The sequence below is a fragment of the Taudactylus pleione genome, unplaced genomic scaffold (assembly GCF_031769625.1).
Source record: "Taudactylus pleione unplaced genomic scaffold, aTauple2 ptg001547l, whole genome shotgun sequence".
Taxonomy (NCBI): Eukaryota; Metazoa; Chordata; class Amphibia; order Anura; family Myobatrachidae; genus Taudactylus; species Taudactylus pleione.
In genome coordinates, this window is record NW_028285944.1 from 50138 (window position 1) to 69471 (window position 19334).

At 45.1% G+C, this 19334-nt stretch overlaps 1 protein-coding gene across 6 annotated transcripts in view; it reads left to right on the plus strand.

Moving 5' to 3' along the window:
- The window catches only part of SESN3 (sestrin 3), a 34607-nt gene extending 23214 nt beyond the window's left edge, over positions 1–11393 (plus strand). For 2 of the 6 annotated variants that reach the window (XM_088463993.1, XM_088463992.1), the window contains exons 8-9: positions 280–424; positions 1121–11393. In XM_088463993.1, coding sequence (XP_088320119.1) covers positions 280–424; positions 1121–1207 — 232 coding nt within the window. In that variant the 3' untranslated portion in view covers positions 1208–11393. The remainder of the gene's footprint in view (positions 1–279; positions 425–1120) is intronic. The other 4 variants (XR_015875821.1, XR_015875820.1, XR_015875819.1 and 1 more) reach the window with 4 other exon arrangements.
- The last annotated feature ends 7941 nt before the right edge of the window (positions 11394–19334 follow it).

The window sequence follows — 19334 nt, forward strand, 5'->3', positions numbered from 1 at the left end:
GCAAGCACGATCGCGGTAATGTCTGATTTTCGGCCAACATGTAAAACGCAGGTTGTCATACATATTAGCCCTCTGGTTTTATTTCCAACAATGTAGGCATTTATTAATAAACAGATGCATGCGGTTTCCCAGATACGTGGGAACAGGTGTCTTATGGGCAGATAAATGTGGTGTAATGATTAATATGGTGTCTACAGTAGATGTTATACAGTACATGCACGCGAGGGAAATTAGCTGAGTTGTTCATTTTCTGTGTCTGTCTGACCTGATTTTCCCCAGGTACGATGATTATAACTACGTGGAAGTTAATCAGTTACTTGAGAGGAGCCTTAAGGTTTACATTAAAACTGTGACCTGTTACCCTGAACGAGCCACCAGACGCATGTACGATGGCTATTGGCGTCAGTTCAAGCACTCTGAAAAGGTGAGTTTACAGGAACCAAAGGAAGAACTTGGCTCTAGTACTGCAGGAACAGTAATAATCGGAATAAAAACTTGTAATGTTGTACTATTAACAACCCCTGGCAGTAGAAAGCTAGTGATTTCTGTGACAGATGGGGGGGGGAGTGTAATTCAGACACTGCACCGTAGGGAGACCAGTCTTGCATTACTGTATGCACTCACTGATGTACCACTTTCAGACTTAAGCTGGTGCAAGGTCTCTTGGCACCTAGGCAAAACTTCAGCCTATTGCTCCCCACCACCAGCACTGTCCAGCCAATACGGCGAAGCTTCCCAGTTGCCTGCCTGCATTGAGTACAGCAAAGGATGTCTCTCTCCCTTAATTATGTGATGTGCAGACTCATTGGCGCCCCCCAGATTCCAGCGCCAGGGCAGCTGTTTAATGGTAGAGCTGGCCCTGAGGCTAAATAAGAAGATAGTTAAACAAAGAGGGTTCGCCTTCTGCTGCCATCAAGCTAATCGGTGCAGTGAATGTATACGACGGTACTAGGACACCACCTCAGGTTGCACGGTGCAGAGTACTGTCTCTATAGGTTCTGCAGAGTGCCATATACGTTATAGAAGAGGTCTTCAGCCTCCGTCCATCAACTGTATGCCAGTATTGTATCAATGTCATTGTGCCACTCAGCTGCTGATGACCGCTCTTGTCTATTTCTAGGTCCACGTCAACTTGCTCTTAATGGAGGCTCGTATGCAGGCAGAACTTCTCTACGCCCTCCGGGCTATAACCCGCCATCTGACCTGAGCTCCAGCGTGTAGTCCTGTACATGCAAAGCAACTTCACTTTTCAATTCAATAACAGCGACCGCCTGTCATGTAGCATAAAACCTATATATACATTTCTAATATCAACGCTGGCCCACTCGTGGCAGTAATGTGCAATGACCTGTGTTGTTTCCGACAATGCTTTACCTTTACTAATGTTAGCGAAACTGGCACTACTATGGTATATATATCATTATTTTTATTTTACTTTTTTTTTTTTTTTCCCGTTCAGCAGTAACTAATCCACGCTGCTTTTTCCAGAGCGTTTAGTTTAGACACGGGATTTGTGTGTTGTTTTGTTTTTTTTGTACATACATGTGTATAGCAATTCTGGTTTGCCTTGTTCCAGTTACGTGTAGTGCTTTTGTTTTATATAAGAAACAAACAGAAAAAAAAAAAAAAAACAGGAGAAAAAAACAGAAGAATAAGCTGTGCTCTCTAATTCATAAAAAAAAAATAGCTTTTTTTTAACCAATATTCTGCCAGCAAATTGGTTTAAAAAGCATTATATGTGCCATAAATGGAATTTATAGATCTTCTTCTTAAATATTACTTTATAGCAACGCGGCATCTGCATCCTCAGATTTGGTGCTTTGAATTCATCAACTCTGCCAAAAAAAAAAAAGACTTTACTGAATGTGGAGAGTGGCTGCCAGATTAATAATGTGAATGATATCCTTATACCATGGCATATCCTGCAGCATTCTACTGAGGTGCCCAGCTCTGCTATTATTGTATTTATGCTCCTTAACATTGAAGAGGGGTCGTTTTTAATGCGTTTCTCAGCGCTGTAGCTGAGAGAGCTTTTATTTGTGTTAACCCAGCAGCGTGCATAGAATGCCTAATAGAAGTCCCCTATGTTAGCGGTGGTGAGCTGTTGGCCCTCCTGACCAGAGTACTGAGTTTGTTCCTCTCCGTAATGAATCTAATGTCGCGGTGAGGACAGTAATGTCAAACACAGCGTGTGTAGCAGGTGAGTCTAGAATAGGATGGCGAGCTTACAGATTCAGTACAGTACAGTCACACAGTCTATGTAGCAGGTTAGTCTGTGTAAGATAGCCATACAATCAGAGTGAGCAAAGTACGGTCACACAGCCTCTCTAGCAGGTTAGTTTGTGAGGTGATCTTACAGTGAGCACAGTACAGTCACACAGCCTGTCCAGCAGGTTAGTTTGTGACTGGATGGCGATATAAGTGAGCACAGTACGGTCACACCGCCTGTCTAGCAGGTTAGTTTGTGAGGTGATCTTACAGTGAGCACAGTACAGTCACACAGCCTGTAGCAGCTTAGTTTGTGAGGTGATCTTACAGTGAGCACAGTACAGTCACACAGCCTGTCTAGCAGGTTAGTTTGTGACTGGATGGCGATCTTAGTGAGCACAGTATGGTCACACCGCCTGTCTAGCAGGTTAGTTTGTGAGGTGATCTTACAGTGAGCACAGTACGGTCACACAGCCTGTAGCAGGTTAGTTTGTGAGGTGATCTTACAGTGAGCACAGTACAGTCACACAGCCTGTCTAGCAGGTTAGTTTGTGACTGGATGGCGATCTTAGTGAGCACAGTATGGTCACACCGCCTGTCTAGCAGGTTAGTTTGTGAGGTGATCTTACAGTGAGCACAGTACAGTCACACAGCCTGTCTAGCAGGTTAGTTTGTGACTGGATGGCGATCTTAGTGAGCACAGTATGGTCACACCGCCTGTCTAGCAGGTTAGTTTGTGAGGTGATCTTACAGTGAGCACAGTACAGTCACACAGCCTGTCTAGCAGGTTAGTTTGTGACTGGATGGCGATCTTAGTGAGCACAGTATGGTCACACCGCCTGTCTAGCAGGTTAGTTTGTGAGGTGATCTTACAGTGAGCACAGTACGGTCACACAGCCTGTAGCAGGTTAGTTTGTGAGGTGATCTTACAGTGAGCACAGTACAGTCACACAGCCTGTCTAGCAGGTTAGTTTGTGACTGGATGGCGATCTTAGTGAGCACAGTATGGTCACACCGCCTGTCTAGCAGGTTAGTTTGTGAGGTGATCTTACAGTGAGCACAGTACGGTCACACAGCCTGTAGCAGGTTAGTTTGTGAGGTGATCTTACAGTGAGCACAGTACAGTCACACAGCCTGTCTAGCAGGTTAGTTTGTGACTGGATGGCGATCTTAGTGAGCACAGTATGGTCACACCGCCTGTCTAGCAGGTTAGTTTGTGAGGTGATCTTACAGTGAGCACAGTACGGTCACACAGCCTGTCTAGCAGGTTAGTCTGTGACTGGATGGCGATATTTACAGAGTGAGCACAGCTTCGTCACACAGCCTGTCTAGCAGCTTAGTGTATTATTGGATGGTGGTGTCCTCTCATCATTTTAAAAAAGCCAGCCTTGGACTGCTTGAAATTCATGTTAGTGCTCTTATCTCATAATGCGATCTGTTCCGTTACTGCTGAGGGCTCTAAAAAAAAAAAATGATCAAGCTTCCCCACCTCTGCTCTAGGTCATACAAGAATTTCTCTGCTAAATTAGACAGTCTGTTTTTGCAGCTAGTAGTTACCTAGCAAATCTATGTTGAACACAGACTACATGAAACCGTGCCATATCCGTAGTCCCTCTGTGTCAACACAAATGTAGTATAGCTTCTAAACTATTGTGTAGACTGACCTTAAACTATATGTAAAATACATAGCTTTAGATAAAAAGGGCACTTGGTAACATTCACAGATATGTCCGGGAACTAAAAACCAGCATTTCAGATGGGCTCTGTTCAATAAGAGAAGGCATTTTCTAACGCACATGCCAGGCTTCCAGTTCCACAAGGCAGGGTATCCTGTTGTAAGACTTTTAACAGGAAACTTCTATGCAGCCATAAGACAATGGCTTGCAAACGGCTTTCGTGCAGTTTTAATTATCAAAATGTCCGACATGGCGTGTGGTGATATTTTTGTGAATATTATGATTTGAACTTTTTGGTTGTAACAACTAACATTGTAGGGGTTGCTAGGATAACATGTTTGATGTTACTCTGTTGATTGATATTTTTGTGTACACTCACATTAGACTCGTCATACTGTCAAATTATTGTTTCCTCACATGGAGGCAGCCATTTTGTGGTCAGCACCAATGTTCATGGGAATGCATCAGTTTATTGGAGCCAGTGGCGTCACACAAAATGCAAACTGTCCGTTCACTAAGCAGCGGTGAAATCAGTGATGCACACAGTGTCTCAATGATTTGATTAGCTGCATTCTCATTACCATTTTGACTAGCCCCTAAAATGGCTGCCTTAACTGTGTGCATGTGATGAGTCCACTTTAATGACACGGCTGCCTTAAAATGCAGATCTTGCCACCTCAAATGAAAACCTTATGTTTTATCCAAGACAACAGTGGCCATAGGAGCAAAGTGATGTAGGCACAGCATTGGTAGAGATTGTATTATTAGTGATGTTCGGCTGCGCAGATTACCTTCTATTACGGGAAGCTATCTTCGTTCATAAAATGATCAGAGATACTGGTCAGGAAGCCGCCTTCCCGACCGTTACTGAGGCACTTAACGGCCATCGCACTGAATTGAATTCCCCGTAAGTGATTCTCGGTTATCTGAAACAGGCAGAAACCCTGCACATGCGCTATTGCCAAACTTCAGGGAAGTCCTAGAAAAGCGAATAGCAGGGACGCCCAAAGTCACCCAGCCCTGGTCTGGGGAGAATCCTGTGTGACAAAGCATCAGAGCAATAAAACTATGAAATAACTGATGTTAATGGCTGCGGCCTGCTCAGTTTGTTACCTATGTGACACCGCACATGCTGTTGTTTCATGTATTGTTCCCCACGGTGCCTATTGTGCTCAAGTATATAAGTATTAAATTACCCTCCCATCAAAAGCTTTTAGAAGCATCTTCGCCCAAAAGCAGAGCGTAGTCCTCAAGCGGTGAAAGGGTAAGGAAATAGCTGACCAAAAATAAAGTTTTGCACATAACTCTTGCATCCGTTCTCTTGCTATATAAGAGCAGGATGCCTCTTGTACTTGATATATATATTTGTGTGTAATTTGTAGATTTTTTTTTCTTTTAAATGTTTGAAATGTTTACTCCGAATCATTTTACCTTCATTCATAAGTGTACTAATGATGGCTCCAAGCTGTGATATTTTGTATGCATTGTTGTACGTGAACAAAGGTAGAGTGCAATATTAACGTAAGGCGACCGCCTTTAACCCCTTACATGGAGCAGAAGTGTCCTTTGTAAATCTCTGCGGAATCTGAGATCGATGGTGATCGAGAAGTCGTTTGTGTGTTTTGTGTTCAGGAGATTTTTCTATATTGTAGTGTATTTTTTTTTCCATTTCAGCAAAATAAAATAAAATGTGAAAGCCAAAGCAATGGTTAGTGAGACTTTCTAATGTACGCCTGCAGCATTATTAATTATTCAGATTTCCTTTGCTGGATATAAAGGCCTCCGAGCACTGGTTCTATTTAATGTCTACCACGCGTGCAGCGTTTAATGATGTTGGAGCGGGTAGAGCCCTAATTACGAGCATCACCACAGAGGATGATCGGCTTAAAATCTGTTAAGATTGTTTTCAGACGGTGCCCAAAACCACCTCTGTAGCCAACTGTGGGTGGGGGTATTTGTCAGCCAGGCTAACCGGGCCTCTGTGCGATTGGAAGGCAATGCCCCGGTCCCAAATGGGCTTGTTTGATTTGGTCACCCGCATGGGGAAGTGGAGACCAGTCCTGACGCTTAATGTAGCCAGCTTTACTTTAAGGAAAATCTCGATTGAAAAACGAATATATCCAAAACCGTTTCGGCATTTATCATTTTTCGATTTCTAGCTACAGCATGGTGACGTGATTTCCAGAGAGAGGTTTTATGTTTAAGAGTCTTTTTGAATGTTCGTTTTCAGTTGGTGCATTATAGTGTAGAATAGAGTTGGTAGTGTTACAAGGGTGACGAGTACCGGGGGCCAGGGTGCTGATCCAGCTCAGGTGTTGCTCCAGCTGTCCCTCTGTTGGCCCAGAGTAAGGGACTTAACTACCGACATAAGGGCCCCATTTGCCCGGCTGCATTTTGTTTAATCACAGTGGAACTGTGACAAAACCTCAGTGCATATGCTTCGAAGGTGTTGATTGGATACAACTATTAGGGCCAGATGCAATTAGCTTCGTTAGGTTACCGCGCGGGAAAAAGGATTATAGCCTCGGATTTTTTCACCCCCTTGGCTATTCAAGTAATAGCCTTTTTTCTCGCACGGTAAATCTGCCGCTAATGTGCGTTAATCCCGTAGACTCCGGCATAAATTCCCGGAGCTATTGGTACTTATGCCGGATAAAGGCCCCATATAACGCGGATTTCTGTTCGAGCCTCAGGAGGAGGTGAACAGAAATCCACGTTAAGTGGTTGCCACTGGCTGTAATGGAATAGGCCGAGGCCCTGCATCGCTGTTCATTAGCCATTCGAGGCTAATTGAATTCGACCCTTGGTCTAGTCTTACCCTTCGTTTAATAAATATATAAGCTAACTGATAGAAGAGCAGTTACCTCCGAGTCCAAAATCTATAAGCCTGCTCCATTGTGATCATTGTAATGTCGGCCCCACATTAACTCCACGACATCCATCTGCTCTGTGCTCTGGCTTCAGGCCTTGGAGCTGGCAGAGATTGTCAAAACAGAATTATTGAACTACCATAAATAAAATTGCCCCCTCATCTATAGCAGTCAGTTACTTTCCTTTTTCCAGCACCTATTTTTGTATTACCCGCACAGGAGGTAATATCCCCCCTCATCATCTCTTGCCGGTCTTAAGAACCTTTCCCCATGTAACTTCCATAAACTGATGCCCGTGACTGGTTACCCTACTGTTCCAATGTTGCTGGCGAAACTTCATGAAGCCAAGTAGGAGATATTCAACCGATCCTAGTACTTTGTGCGAGTCTAGAATAATTCCACATCAGTCACTTGCTTTACTAAATCGACCTTTAACTCTTTTTCTCCGAAACTCCTGAGCACAGCGAGAATGGGTTGACAATATTTTTGGCTTTACAGTCTTCTAAATAAGCAGGATGCATCATTTGTTTGCCGTTATTGGCCAATAGTTGTTGGCTTCAGTCATTGTTTTTGGAAGTAATCATCCTCAGTCCTTGTATTATATGCAGAGCATTTTGTACTCTGATAAGTTTTAAGCAGCCATCTAAGTTACGTAGCTGAGGCAGCCATTTGTGTGCTGAACGAATATTCAAACGCATTTACAATATCCTGGTGCCTCAGCGAAGTCCTTGTGTTGTCTCGGCCTGTGCTGCTTTCACTGATTGTGGGTAACGAGTATGATTTCAATCCTTCGAACAATGTGGATAGCTGAAAGGCATGTTGTGTATGACGGGGTCAACTCAGTCAGAGGTGAAGTGTGGGCATTGCCCTCTGTGCCTTTGCGGCACCCTTCAACGCCTTTACTTTGCACCAATTTTGCCCTTAAATCTAACATCGTCGTTTGCAGCCTCATTGGGGTGTGAACTAGAATATGCAAGTTATAGGCTACCATTGGCTGATGTGCACAATGCGTGGCCCCTAATTGTATTCACCCCAAAGTGTCTGTTTATTGCGATCGGTGGAATGTTAGTGTTGTACGCCTAATATATATACAGTATTTAGTGCTGCAAGGGATGTGCTACCTATTTGTACACTATGAATTTATTACTTCATATTCCTAACAAAAGAACTGGAAAAGTCACGCAGGCTGTTTAGTAGCCAGACCTTTTTTCCTCGTGGGGTACTGCATCATCCATGCCTGCAGACGCGATGTGCAAATGTAGCAATGAGCTGAGCTTATGATTGTTGGTACAAGTAAGTGGATTTAGCCACGAGCTGGCTTGCAATTGGCATCTTGAGGGAATAGTTCAACAATAACCTACTTCCCTCCTAGCCTTTCCTAGATGGACTTATTGGATTGTAACATGGTGCAATGCACACAGATCTGCTATAAACAATATCAACCAGATGCTATACTTCATATTTTAAACCTGCGATATTAATTACATCTATAACCTGGTTGCTATGGGTTACAGCACATTTTAGGGTGGCACATTGCACGTTTTAGCTTCCTAGCCTCCCCTGCATAAACCCCAAGGAAATAGACTTATGGTGCATACACACTGGGCGATAAAGTGGGCGACTGAACGATATCGTTATCGTTCAGTCGTCCACTTTATCGTCCATTTTTAAGCCCAGAAAGATGAACGATGACGACGACGCGCGTTCCCGCGGGTCGTTCGTCATCATCGTTCATCGGGCTGACATTGCAGGCCAACCTGACGATCTCGTCAGGTTGCTGCATGTCAGGGAATGGGGGAGAGAGCCCGGCGCTGAACGATATCGTTAATGATATCGTTCAGCGGCTGTGCTCAATGTCATGAACGACATTGAGCACAGCCTGCCGGGGACACACTACACGATATCGCTCAGGGAGCATATCGTCTAGTGTGTACCCACCATTAGGGGTCTGTTTACTAAGCAGTGTTAGCAGACAGAGTGAAAAAAAGTGCCAGCCAATCGGCTCCCAACTGCCATCTCACAGGCTGTGTTTGAAAAATGACAGTTGGGAGCTGATTGGCTGCCACCTTATCACTTTCTTATCACTTTTCACTCTGTCTCCTAACACTGCTTAGTAAATAGACCCCTTAATTCTTTAAAAGCTATAAGAATTTCTCCAAAATACTAGGCCCATGATAAAGTTGTCAGCAACTCCTTGTGTTCCTTACTGTGATTGGTTGGCTGTATTGAGTGGAGAAGTGGGCGGAGCTGACAGTTGTACCATACCGGTGGATATTGGCTTTCGCAGGGAAGTAGATGAAGTGCAGTTTGCACTTATTTAAAGGGACTCCAACCCTAATTTTCACCTTTTTGTGTTTGTCCAATATAATTAAGGGATGAATGTATACAAATCTTGTTATGACTACGAGAGTGCTGTAAAATCACTTTGCACAGCTCAATCCCTTTACCTGCTCTCATTGCTCTCCTCTCTGTCTGATTGAGGTATGATAATCCCCTCACAGTGGTTTGGGGGTGTAACCTAAAGACCAACTTGTTTTGATATAACTGGTGACCTAATATGATGGGCGTAGTCTGGACGGGTCAGTCGCAGACACGACTTTGAGTAGGCTCTTAACCCGCCCCGGGACACAATTAAGAACGTTAGAGTTTTAGTCCTTTATTGATAGTGTGTATTTGTGACAATAAATATATTCTAAACTCTGAATACAGAATAACCCAATGCATGCAGCCACCATCATTTGTAATGTGGCTTGATGATCAATGGTTACACTGCCATTAGAAAAGTTCTGATTGGTACATAACTCAGATAAAGGTCTTTATAAGCACTGGACTAATAATTAACATTATACTATATTATATTGTGTGACTATATGCTCTGAGCGGTAGTCGCTTCCGATACTTCATGGCTTTGCATACAGCAGGTTCTAAATTCACTGGCAGATTAATAATGCGGTAACACTTGTTAAGCCTATAGACCCATTCATGATCATACAATGTTTTACAGGGTGATGTGAATGAATAATCTGTGTGCAATTACTAGAATGCCCAATAGTTGTGTGGGTTTTTTTTTTTGGTTTTTTTTTTAGTTGCTCCTTCGAATGTAGTTCCTCTCTACTCCACTAGGTGGACCATAGTCATGCAATCCTGGCAATGGATTACAAAGCACTGCACAGAATAGACTTGGATGCACAGGCCGGCAGCTACTAAACAGGACTCTGCCACAGTGACAGGGTACAAGCACTGAATGGGTTCTTAGCAGAACTGGACACAGGGGCGTAACCTCAAATTTTGCTGCCCGGAATCCTTATGAATGTATTACAAACTGAACCAGCAATTTAGAGTTCTATTTTTTATCTTGTGAGCAAGATATGTGGCAAGCTGTGAAATATCATCGACTAATGGCTTCCTTTTAATTGATCAGTATTAGCAAACAATGAATGAATAAATACTATTCTCTTTTGGGTAATGCTTTTCCTGATATTAGCCGTGGGTTCGTTGTCAAATACCTGTTATACCTGTCTCACCTTAACATAGATTTATTTTTTTTTGCCCCTAGTATAGTAATTGTGAAACTTACAATAGGGATGAGACAATTACTGAATTGCTTTTGGAAAATGTATGTTTGGCTTAGGAATCCACTCTTGGTTTCTGTACAGTGACAGGATCTGCAACTGTACAGAAACCTACAGTCACCTTCATGGGCCAATGTGCTTCATTCCTCAGCCGTAATTAGGGTGAAGCACCCGGCGTCCACACTCAGTGTGGGTAGCCATTTTGTTGCCTGAGAGATGATATATATATATCCTATTCATAAGAATGTTAGGCCCCCAATGGTCTGCGGTCCTAATTTATGGTGCCCAAAAGAGGGGGAGCTTTGTGAAAGGGGATTTGGAATTGTGGGTGGGATTGTGGCTAAAATCGGTCCTGAAATTTTTCACCTCCAGTGTTGGGAGCTGTTTGCAACCTATTCATTCGCTAGGAGCCTGTGACGTCATTAAGACATTTCTCACTTGCCTGTAAGCTGGGAGATCCTAGCAGTACAGTAATAAAAATGGGTGAAGCTGACAACTACCTCAAGGAGAGGGTTGTCGAGGAACAACTTTGCTGGTCTTTGTCTCAGTAATTTCCTAGTGATTTAATAGGCGACGTTCTTGGGAATATTGCTTGAGCCCACAAATGTCCACCGACAGTGTGTAGACAAAGGGTGCACTTTAATTGTCGGTTATCACTCCATGTTTGGTTTTGCAGCCGTGGTTCCGGAAGTGACGGATTCTGTTTTTGAATGCAAAAATAAAGCTCTTAATTTTTTCTCATGGCTCTGAATATTTGAATGCTCATTTAAAAGAAAAACTAAATTTTTAAGTTTTGTGTCAATTCATATGCATTGATTTTCTATAAAGACACCTTTTTCTTTTTTTCTTTTTTTAATTCTGTTCTGATGCACTATAACATTTTCATTGAGTCTTATTTTTATAAACCTGCAAAGATGGCTAGTGTTGTAACCCAGGGCAGCCGGTCGGGAATTATCTTTCAGTAGTCTAGTGTAGTAAGACTATTGAGATATACTGTCTGTTTTTGTTGCTGTGGGTTACAGCACATCTGTTTTGCACTATTGTATTAAATTCATTCAAAATTACAATTCTGCATTCATTTTCTGCTAGAACAAATGGTAGTTTTCTATTCAGTTGAACATTCTGCAATACAAAATTCCACACAAGTTGAAATAGCCTGGAAATAGTAGTTTTTTTTTTTTTTTTTTTAATGTTTAATCCAGTCCTAAATAATACACTTATTCCTTAACTAAATGCCTTAACGCTGGTCTTGTTGCAGCTTAGGGGTATTTGTTTTTGGGTAAGATTCAATTTCGGCTGAATCTTATTCATTTTCGCAAAAAAACAAAAACAAAACCCAAGCTGGATTTCGTGGCTAATAGCGATTTGCCAAAATTTCCGATCTCTGGGGATTTTTGCAGTGGGATATAAAGTGACATCTGGGTTTTGCCTGTAATAAAATAAACAGAAAAAATCACCCCATTTGAATTCCGCTGCAAATATTGATTGCGGCAAATTAATGTTTGTTACATTTACCCTATTAGGCGATTTTATTTTTTGAAGAGCTTTAATAGCAGATAAAGTTTTTATCATCTCCCCTGTTTTAAGTCAATTAAGCAAGTAGGATTTTTTTTTTATTATTATTGATTTTGGCTAAATCTTTGTAAAAGGATTCGGTGCGCTTCTGAATCCCAAGACATGGTTTCACCGCAAACCTATAATCTACCAATCTCAACCACGGTCATAAAGATGTTTACTAAACTCTGATACAAGTTAGTTATGCTGTTCTTCCAAACTGTTTTTTGTTTTTGTTTTTTCTTGTAAGTAACCTCATTAGTAACAGAGTTAAGTAGAAGGCGGAGCTACATTTTTCCAAATTTTATAGTAATCCTCTGGTTGCAAAATAAGCTTAGCAAGTAGAACAGCCATTTTCTGATTTAAAAAATATTGACTTCTATTCTCGATTTACATTGAACGTATAGGAAAACGTGTCTCCGAAAAAACACACATGCCTTGTTTAGCCTTCAATTCTGATACGGTGAACTAAATGTCTAACCCCAATATAAGCTGGAAATAGCCGGCAGTGATGACACCATGTGACTGAAGATTCTAGCCAATGCTCTGTGACTAGCATACCACATGCTCTATCGTCTGATTATTGGTATCAGATGTGCGTAAAGGAGCGCTTTTAGGATGAAATCATTTACAATAGTGATTCATGGTCGAGTGTTTTATAGTCACAAAATATATTGGGCTTGGAGGGGTTCGGCTCTGTTTAGTCCTTACTGCACAGTGTATTCCATTGTGTATATTGCCAAAGGGTTCTTTTGTAGGCCATTGTCTTATGTCGTACATTCAGGTATAAATAACGGACTGTAGGTTTGATGAATCAATTTAATATACAGATTATTGCGGTGTCATTAAATCTGCAAATGGTCATTTGCAGATCTTCTGCAGGGCACAAATTCAGTATGCTTAAATTATGTCTGTGTATAGTAACATTTAAATAAGTAAGTGCTCCTGTTGCTGATATAAAGGAGTGGCAGCCATTTTGTGAGCTACAGCAATCTCAAGCTTACCAATTCACCGGGAACTTGCGCGGTACGGTCCCTTCCCTGTTGATTTCACCGAGAGCTGAATGCTGGCTTTGACCACAAAATGGCTGCCTCTGGTGTGTCTAGGCAACCGGTACATCTTAACCTCTTCAGTGTTCAAAAAAGACACAGCAGCTCATCCGCCTGTGACGTTTTGCTACTTTAATCACTGAAGTCGACTTTGTGCTAATTGTAAATGAACATGAATGATGTTTTGGCGATAAGCTCGGAAGATGCAGCGCGTGTAATAATATGCTGGCCGCAATTTAAATGAAAAAAAAACAAAAAAAACTGCACTTTTTGGATGGTTTTGAAGAATATATTTATACTGTAGGTACGGAGTTCTGGAGGTTTGTTTGTAAAGCTGTAACACATTTATACTTGCTGAAATTCCTTTTGTTGTTACTGGTAGATTTTTTTTTTTTTGGTTCAATAAAATTTAATTGAAAAACAAAAAAAAGTGTGCATTTTATATTATTTGATTTGTTATGCAAACGATTGGAAAATCACTGGCCTGACAACATGGGTTCACAAAAAGAGCTAGACGGACCGTCCTTCATATATACGTAGCTATTATCCTTTACTTACATAGCACCTATATTTTTATAGGGTCCACAGGATCTACCTTGGGGTATGTAGTTGGAGCGATCCATTGCACCAAACAGCTACAACTTTAAAGCTCCCAGCATGCACTGGTCCTTCTCCCTATATACCCCGCCTCCTGCCACAGGCATTCAGTTTTTTTTGTTTGGTGTGCGGCAACTATTCAGACGCACCTGTTTAACAGCGGCACTGCCTAGGCAGTCCCAGGTTTTTCCTGTTATGACTTGCCTTCGTTTTTTTGAACTTCTGAGTTGAGCGGTACTAAGCGCTGAATAAGACGCAAGTACTGCGACTCAATCTAAGCCGAAACGCCAGTACCGCTATATGCCCTGGGGATTTCGACGGGCCTCAGCGAGGCTTAGCTAGCTGCACCGCTGGGGTCCGAACTGCGATCGGATTCACGGAGATGGCAGGTAAGCGATTCCTCGTGAGGGGAATCAAGCGTGACGCAGTCCAGGCCTTCGGTGTAGGAGATGCACCAGAGGCGGCTGCGGGTGAAGGCCTCGTGTAACGTTTACTCACCAAGGTGGCCGGGGCCATATCATCTGTTGCCATGGATGGGTAGTAGACTCACTAAAGCGCACTAGTTACTGTCTACTACTGTGAGGCCTGCGTACCCGTGCCGTCAAAATTGCAGCTTAGGGGAGATGGGCGCTCCCCGTGCAGCTCCTCCCCCGACTCAGACGCAACTTCCGGTTACAGATGCACTCCTCTGGGTTGCTACTTCTGACCCCCTCGTGTGTGAGACGCTCGTAGTTGTGCGTACTGCTGCAGGCTGGTTGTCTCAGAGGTCTGGTCGGTCTCCCTGTATACCTCTCCTCTGGGTCTGGTATATAGTGCTCTATATCCTGCTAATACCCTGGCGGGGCTGGTCAGTTGATTCAGAGTCGATTTGCAATAGCAATGTTTATTTATGCTTTGTATGTGACCTTCATGCTAGCTGCTGTATATATACTGTCTGTTTTTTTTTTTGTTTTTTTTTTCAAAGTCCAGTTATATCTATCACTGTGTTTTTCCTCATCCCTCTGAAAAAGGTGTGTGGGGTTTTCATATGTGAAGAGGGTCATATTGCATTTATACTGTACACCTTATACTGATCACACATTTGTCATGTCTGAGGGTAAAGGTGAGAAGGGTGATCCTCCGGTGCTCAAGTCATGTAAATCCTGTTTTGCAGGCCTGTCTGTACAGGGTTTTGTGCAAGATGGGTTGTGTAGTGCCTGTTGTAAACGGCCACCTTTCCTATCTGGTACACCTTCACCTACACAAGAGCCATCTTGGTCGCAGGTTTTGTCTCATGGTGGACAAGGTAGCAGCGTTGTGTGCTCCTACCACGATTTTGCCTCCTACTATAGGATACCCACAGCAGTTGCATCCTTCTATGTACATGTCCGCTATGAATCCCTGTTGGTTTGATTCTTCTGCTCACTCTAGTCAGAGTATGCTGCCGTCTATAGCCCCTCAGCAGGTGGTACAGTGGCGGTACAGAAGCAGGGGTATAAGAGATGTTCTCTTCAGACATTGCCTCAGGATTGTGACTCAACCTCATCACACTGTGATACTCAGAGTTCTGGTCTTACTCAGTGGAAGAAGACCATCAATCCTCTGTGGATGTCCCCTCTCGTGAGAGCTGTTAGATCTGTCCTCAGTATAGAGGAAGAGCAGGTGCTGCCGAAATCTAGGGCTCCAGTCTTTAGGTGTCAGAAGGTGGCTAGAGATTATTCCTCAGTCTGAGCAACTGACGAAATCTCATGTCTGACGCATGGTCTACTCCAAATAAGCATTTCCATGCTACAAGGATTTTAACCTCTCTATATCCATTTGCTCAGGGTGAATGTAGCAAATGGGAAGTTCCTCCATCAGTAGATGCTCATGTGACTAGATTTATCAAGAGCTCTACGTTACCCATTCCTGCAGCACCCTTTATGAAGGAGGTTACAGATAAACTATTTTAAAATCAGTTTTCATTATCTGGAGCTATTACCAGGCCAGCTATGTCTGTAGCCTGGGTAGCCAAGGCTGTGGAAGATTACAGGCAATGGTTGTGAACCACGCTGCACCTGTAGTAGGTGTACCTGGTCCTACTGAGAATGCAAACTGAAAGAAGGGTTGGTCAGGTGCGCTCTCTGGATGTGTGGGAGAACTGGATTGTATGTTATGTGGTGATTGCGTGGAGAATGAGAGACTGACAAGAAGGTGTAGGGTCAAAACCGTTGAGTAGGCACAGTGCTGCTCCGGAACAGGAAGCACAGTTTAAAACACCAGCCATCACAACACCTCAGTAACCTCCTTGAAGAAGGGCGTGAGCCGAAACGTGTTGGGGACCATACCACACTAGAATTACCCTCCACTCCAGCTATCCCCATCGACACTGTGACTGGAGTCACCCCCACTCGCACTCACGGGCGCCCTCAGCTGCAGCACAGAGCGCGACCGCCCCCCACCGTCGCCTCTGCACCAGTCTCACAGGAGCACCGCCGGTCCAGGTAGCCGTTAACACCACCAGCAAGCGGCATCCTGTCCTGGACCGCAGCACACTCCCAGCACGGCGATCGGACATGCCCAGCTCACAGCGGCTCTTTAGGTCTGGGCAGGCAGACTGCTTCTCCACACCAAGGGACACTGTCTGCAAGCCATCGGCAGTGTCCACCCAGACTGTTCCCACCACCACCTGCATTTAGGGGATCCCCACCCGCAGGCAAAATACAGATCTCGGCATCGCCTCCATGGCGCTGGCACCACTCGTCTAACACAGGCATTGCCCCTGAGCAATATAAGACGCCTCCAAGGCAACTTACCGGTAGGTAAGTCTATTGCATACTTCACCGTGCAGGACCCTGCCACAGCAACCAATAAGGACATATTGACTTCCACTACCCATCCAACTGCTCGCAAGACTGTAGACCGTAGGTCCAGCAGGGAAGACATGCTGGTCAAGAACTGCATGGTAAGGAGCCCCCTAAGTTGTCAGGACATACACGCTGGAGAATGGGCTCTTATTCCGAACGTCTTTCAACTCCTAGTGGGCAGGTGGGGACTACCAGATGTAGACTTGATGGCATCACGCCAGAACCACAAGGTCCCCAGGTACTGATCCAGAACGAGGAACACCTCAGCCGCCTTCGTGGACGCTCTGATGGTGAGGTGGAACTTCAAGTTGGCATACCTGTTTTCATCCGATATCCCCTCCCAAGAGTCGTCAGAAAGTTCAAACAGGAAGGCGGCAGGTTAATACTAATAGCTCCTGCCTGGCCCAGGAGACATTGGTTCACTGCTCTGACATGTTAGCCATAGACAGGCCACTTCCACTGCCTCTACGACTGGATTTGCTAGTGCAGGCTCCCTGCCTATATCCGGATTTACCTCGGCTGGCTTTGATTGCGTGGCTATTGAGGCTTCCGTCTTAAAGGCCAAAGGTTTCTCTGCTTCTGTGATCCAGACGATGATGAGGGCAAGGAAGCCTGCTTCAGCCCGCATCTATCACAGGATTTGGCATTCATATTTTCATTGGTGTTCCCAAACAAAATATGACCCTAAGGTTTTCAAGGTTTCAAGAGTACTTGCTTTTCTGCAGGCTGGGTTAGATTTAGGTCTGTGTCTGGCTACCTTGCGGGCTCAGGTTTCTGCTTAGTCAGTTTTGTTCCAGCGCAGAATTGCGCCCCTGGCAGATGCAAGAACATTTCTACTTCAGGGTCCATAGGGTATCCACAGGATACCTTGGGGTATAGGTGATGACGTCAAGCATCGGGCACCATAGAGTTAAAGCTTTCAGCCTCCCAGGATGCACTAGGGTCCCCCTCCTATACCCCGCCCCCGAGCCAAGGCATCTCAGTTTAGTTTGGTGCCCGGACGGAGTCGGATGCACCTGTTAGAGGGGGGCCATGAAGAGCCCCTGAAGTTTTCGTCTTTGCAGCTGTGGCTGTGGCTGCACATCTGGAAGTACAGCATGGACAGTCAGTCCTGACGTCCATGCTGTCTTCCCTACACCCCCGCCGGTACCAGAACGCCGGTACCGATCCGGGGATGCTGGTAAGCATCTGGGGTCACAGTGGTGACCCCAGATGTTTGGGACCATGGCCGGTTCCAAGGGGGACTACAATTTAAGCAGCAGGGTCCCGCGGTGGGACCCTGCTGAACATGGTCCTAAGTCCCCAGGCAGGGGGCTCCCTGGGGACTGGCTGCAGCGTGGAGCCAGGTACTAACTTGCGCTTCCACTACCCCCCTGGGACAGCGGTCCACGGCAGAGCGGTAGCGCTGCGGCGTCCCAGGGGTTAAATGCATGCCAGGGGAGCGCGCCTTACCTGTCTCACAGCCGGCGTCTTCTCTAGCTGACTGGTCCTGTGTCAGCGCTCCTCCCCCAGGCCGGCCTCCTCTCTGCTCCTCGGTGGCCATCTTTGGAAGAAGCATGGTGAGCGCTGCTGGACGCTGATGAACGGTGGCATCGCGGTCTGGGTCCCCCTGCATACCTCTCCTCCGTTGGATTAAGGTCTGTGTATGCAGCGCTGTGTCCTACCAGGCTCTGAGTCTGCGTAGTTGGGGATCAGCGCTGATAGTGCAGGAATTGATTTCTTTGCATTGTATGTGACCTATGCTAGCGTCTGCTGCCTGAAATGCTGACAGAAGAAAAAGAACGTACACTGTCCCTGATCTTTCTGCTAAAGCCCTTGCGGTGCGGTGCTTGCAGGGTGGTCTCACACTATACTAACGAGTATCAGTGAGAGGGGTCACATACTTACCATTGTGTCTGAAAGTGACTTTCCTCTCCAGCTTTTATGTACTACATGCAAGGTACCTATAGCGGAGGGGGACGGTAGCGCGGAGGGGCTATGTCGGAAGTGTTATTCATTGATGCGGCCGATTACGGTCACGGCTCTGGTACAGGAGCCGCCCTGGGCTTGTTTCGCCAAAGCGCTTACAACCCTCGTGGGTCAGTTAGCACCGCAGCCTGCCTTCACTCAGATGGGATTGTCCCCGCAGTCAGTGGTGTCGTCACCCATGCAGGGTTTCCCAAGACAATTGATGGTACCCCACAGTCTCCCTATTTCCCCTCCTCAGGTCTCATGAGCCTGCGTGGGTTAATTCGTTAACAAGCTCTGTACAGCATTTGTCAGAAGTGTTGCAAGGGGAGTCTGTATGCGGCCTCACAAGCGGCCGGTGGCGTCTGTCTGCTCCTTATGAGGATGACGACAGGACGTCCGATGATGGGGAGATTCTGGATCTTTCTGACCAGGAACCTCCCCGTCCTAAAGAGTCGGACGCTAAGTCTAAGGTTTATATACCTGGCCTTATTCGTGCAGTCCGTACTGCTTTAGTTATTGAGGATGAGGAGCCTCCGGTATCAAAATCCAAATAATCCTTTTTCAAGGATTTTAAGGGAGATGCCACAGTGTTTCCTCTTTCGGGGCAATTAGTGGACCACCTAGAGGAAGCGTGGAAACAGCCAGGCAAACGGTATCAGCCTCAAAGGCGTTCAGCAGTGGCGTATCTATTTGCGGACAATTATTTTGCCAAGTGGGAATCTCCGCCACAGGTGGATTCCGATGTAACGTGCCTGGTCCGAAGTGCCACGTTGCCCATGCCCTCCATGTCCTCCTTGAAGGATGCCACGGACCGTAAGGTGGAAATCTGCCTAAAGTCCGTTTATTCCCTTGCGGGGGGGGGCAGCTAGGCCGGCTATGGCCATTTGTTGGGTTGCCAGAGCTATGGAGCGCTGGGCAGATACGTTAGAGGCGTCCTTCGATTTCGGCTGAACAGACCGAGTTGATAGGCAATCTCAGGGATTCGGCCACTTACATTAATGAAGCGGCTTTGGATATCAGTACCCTGACCTCA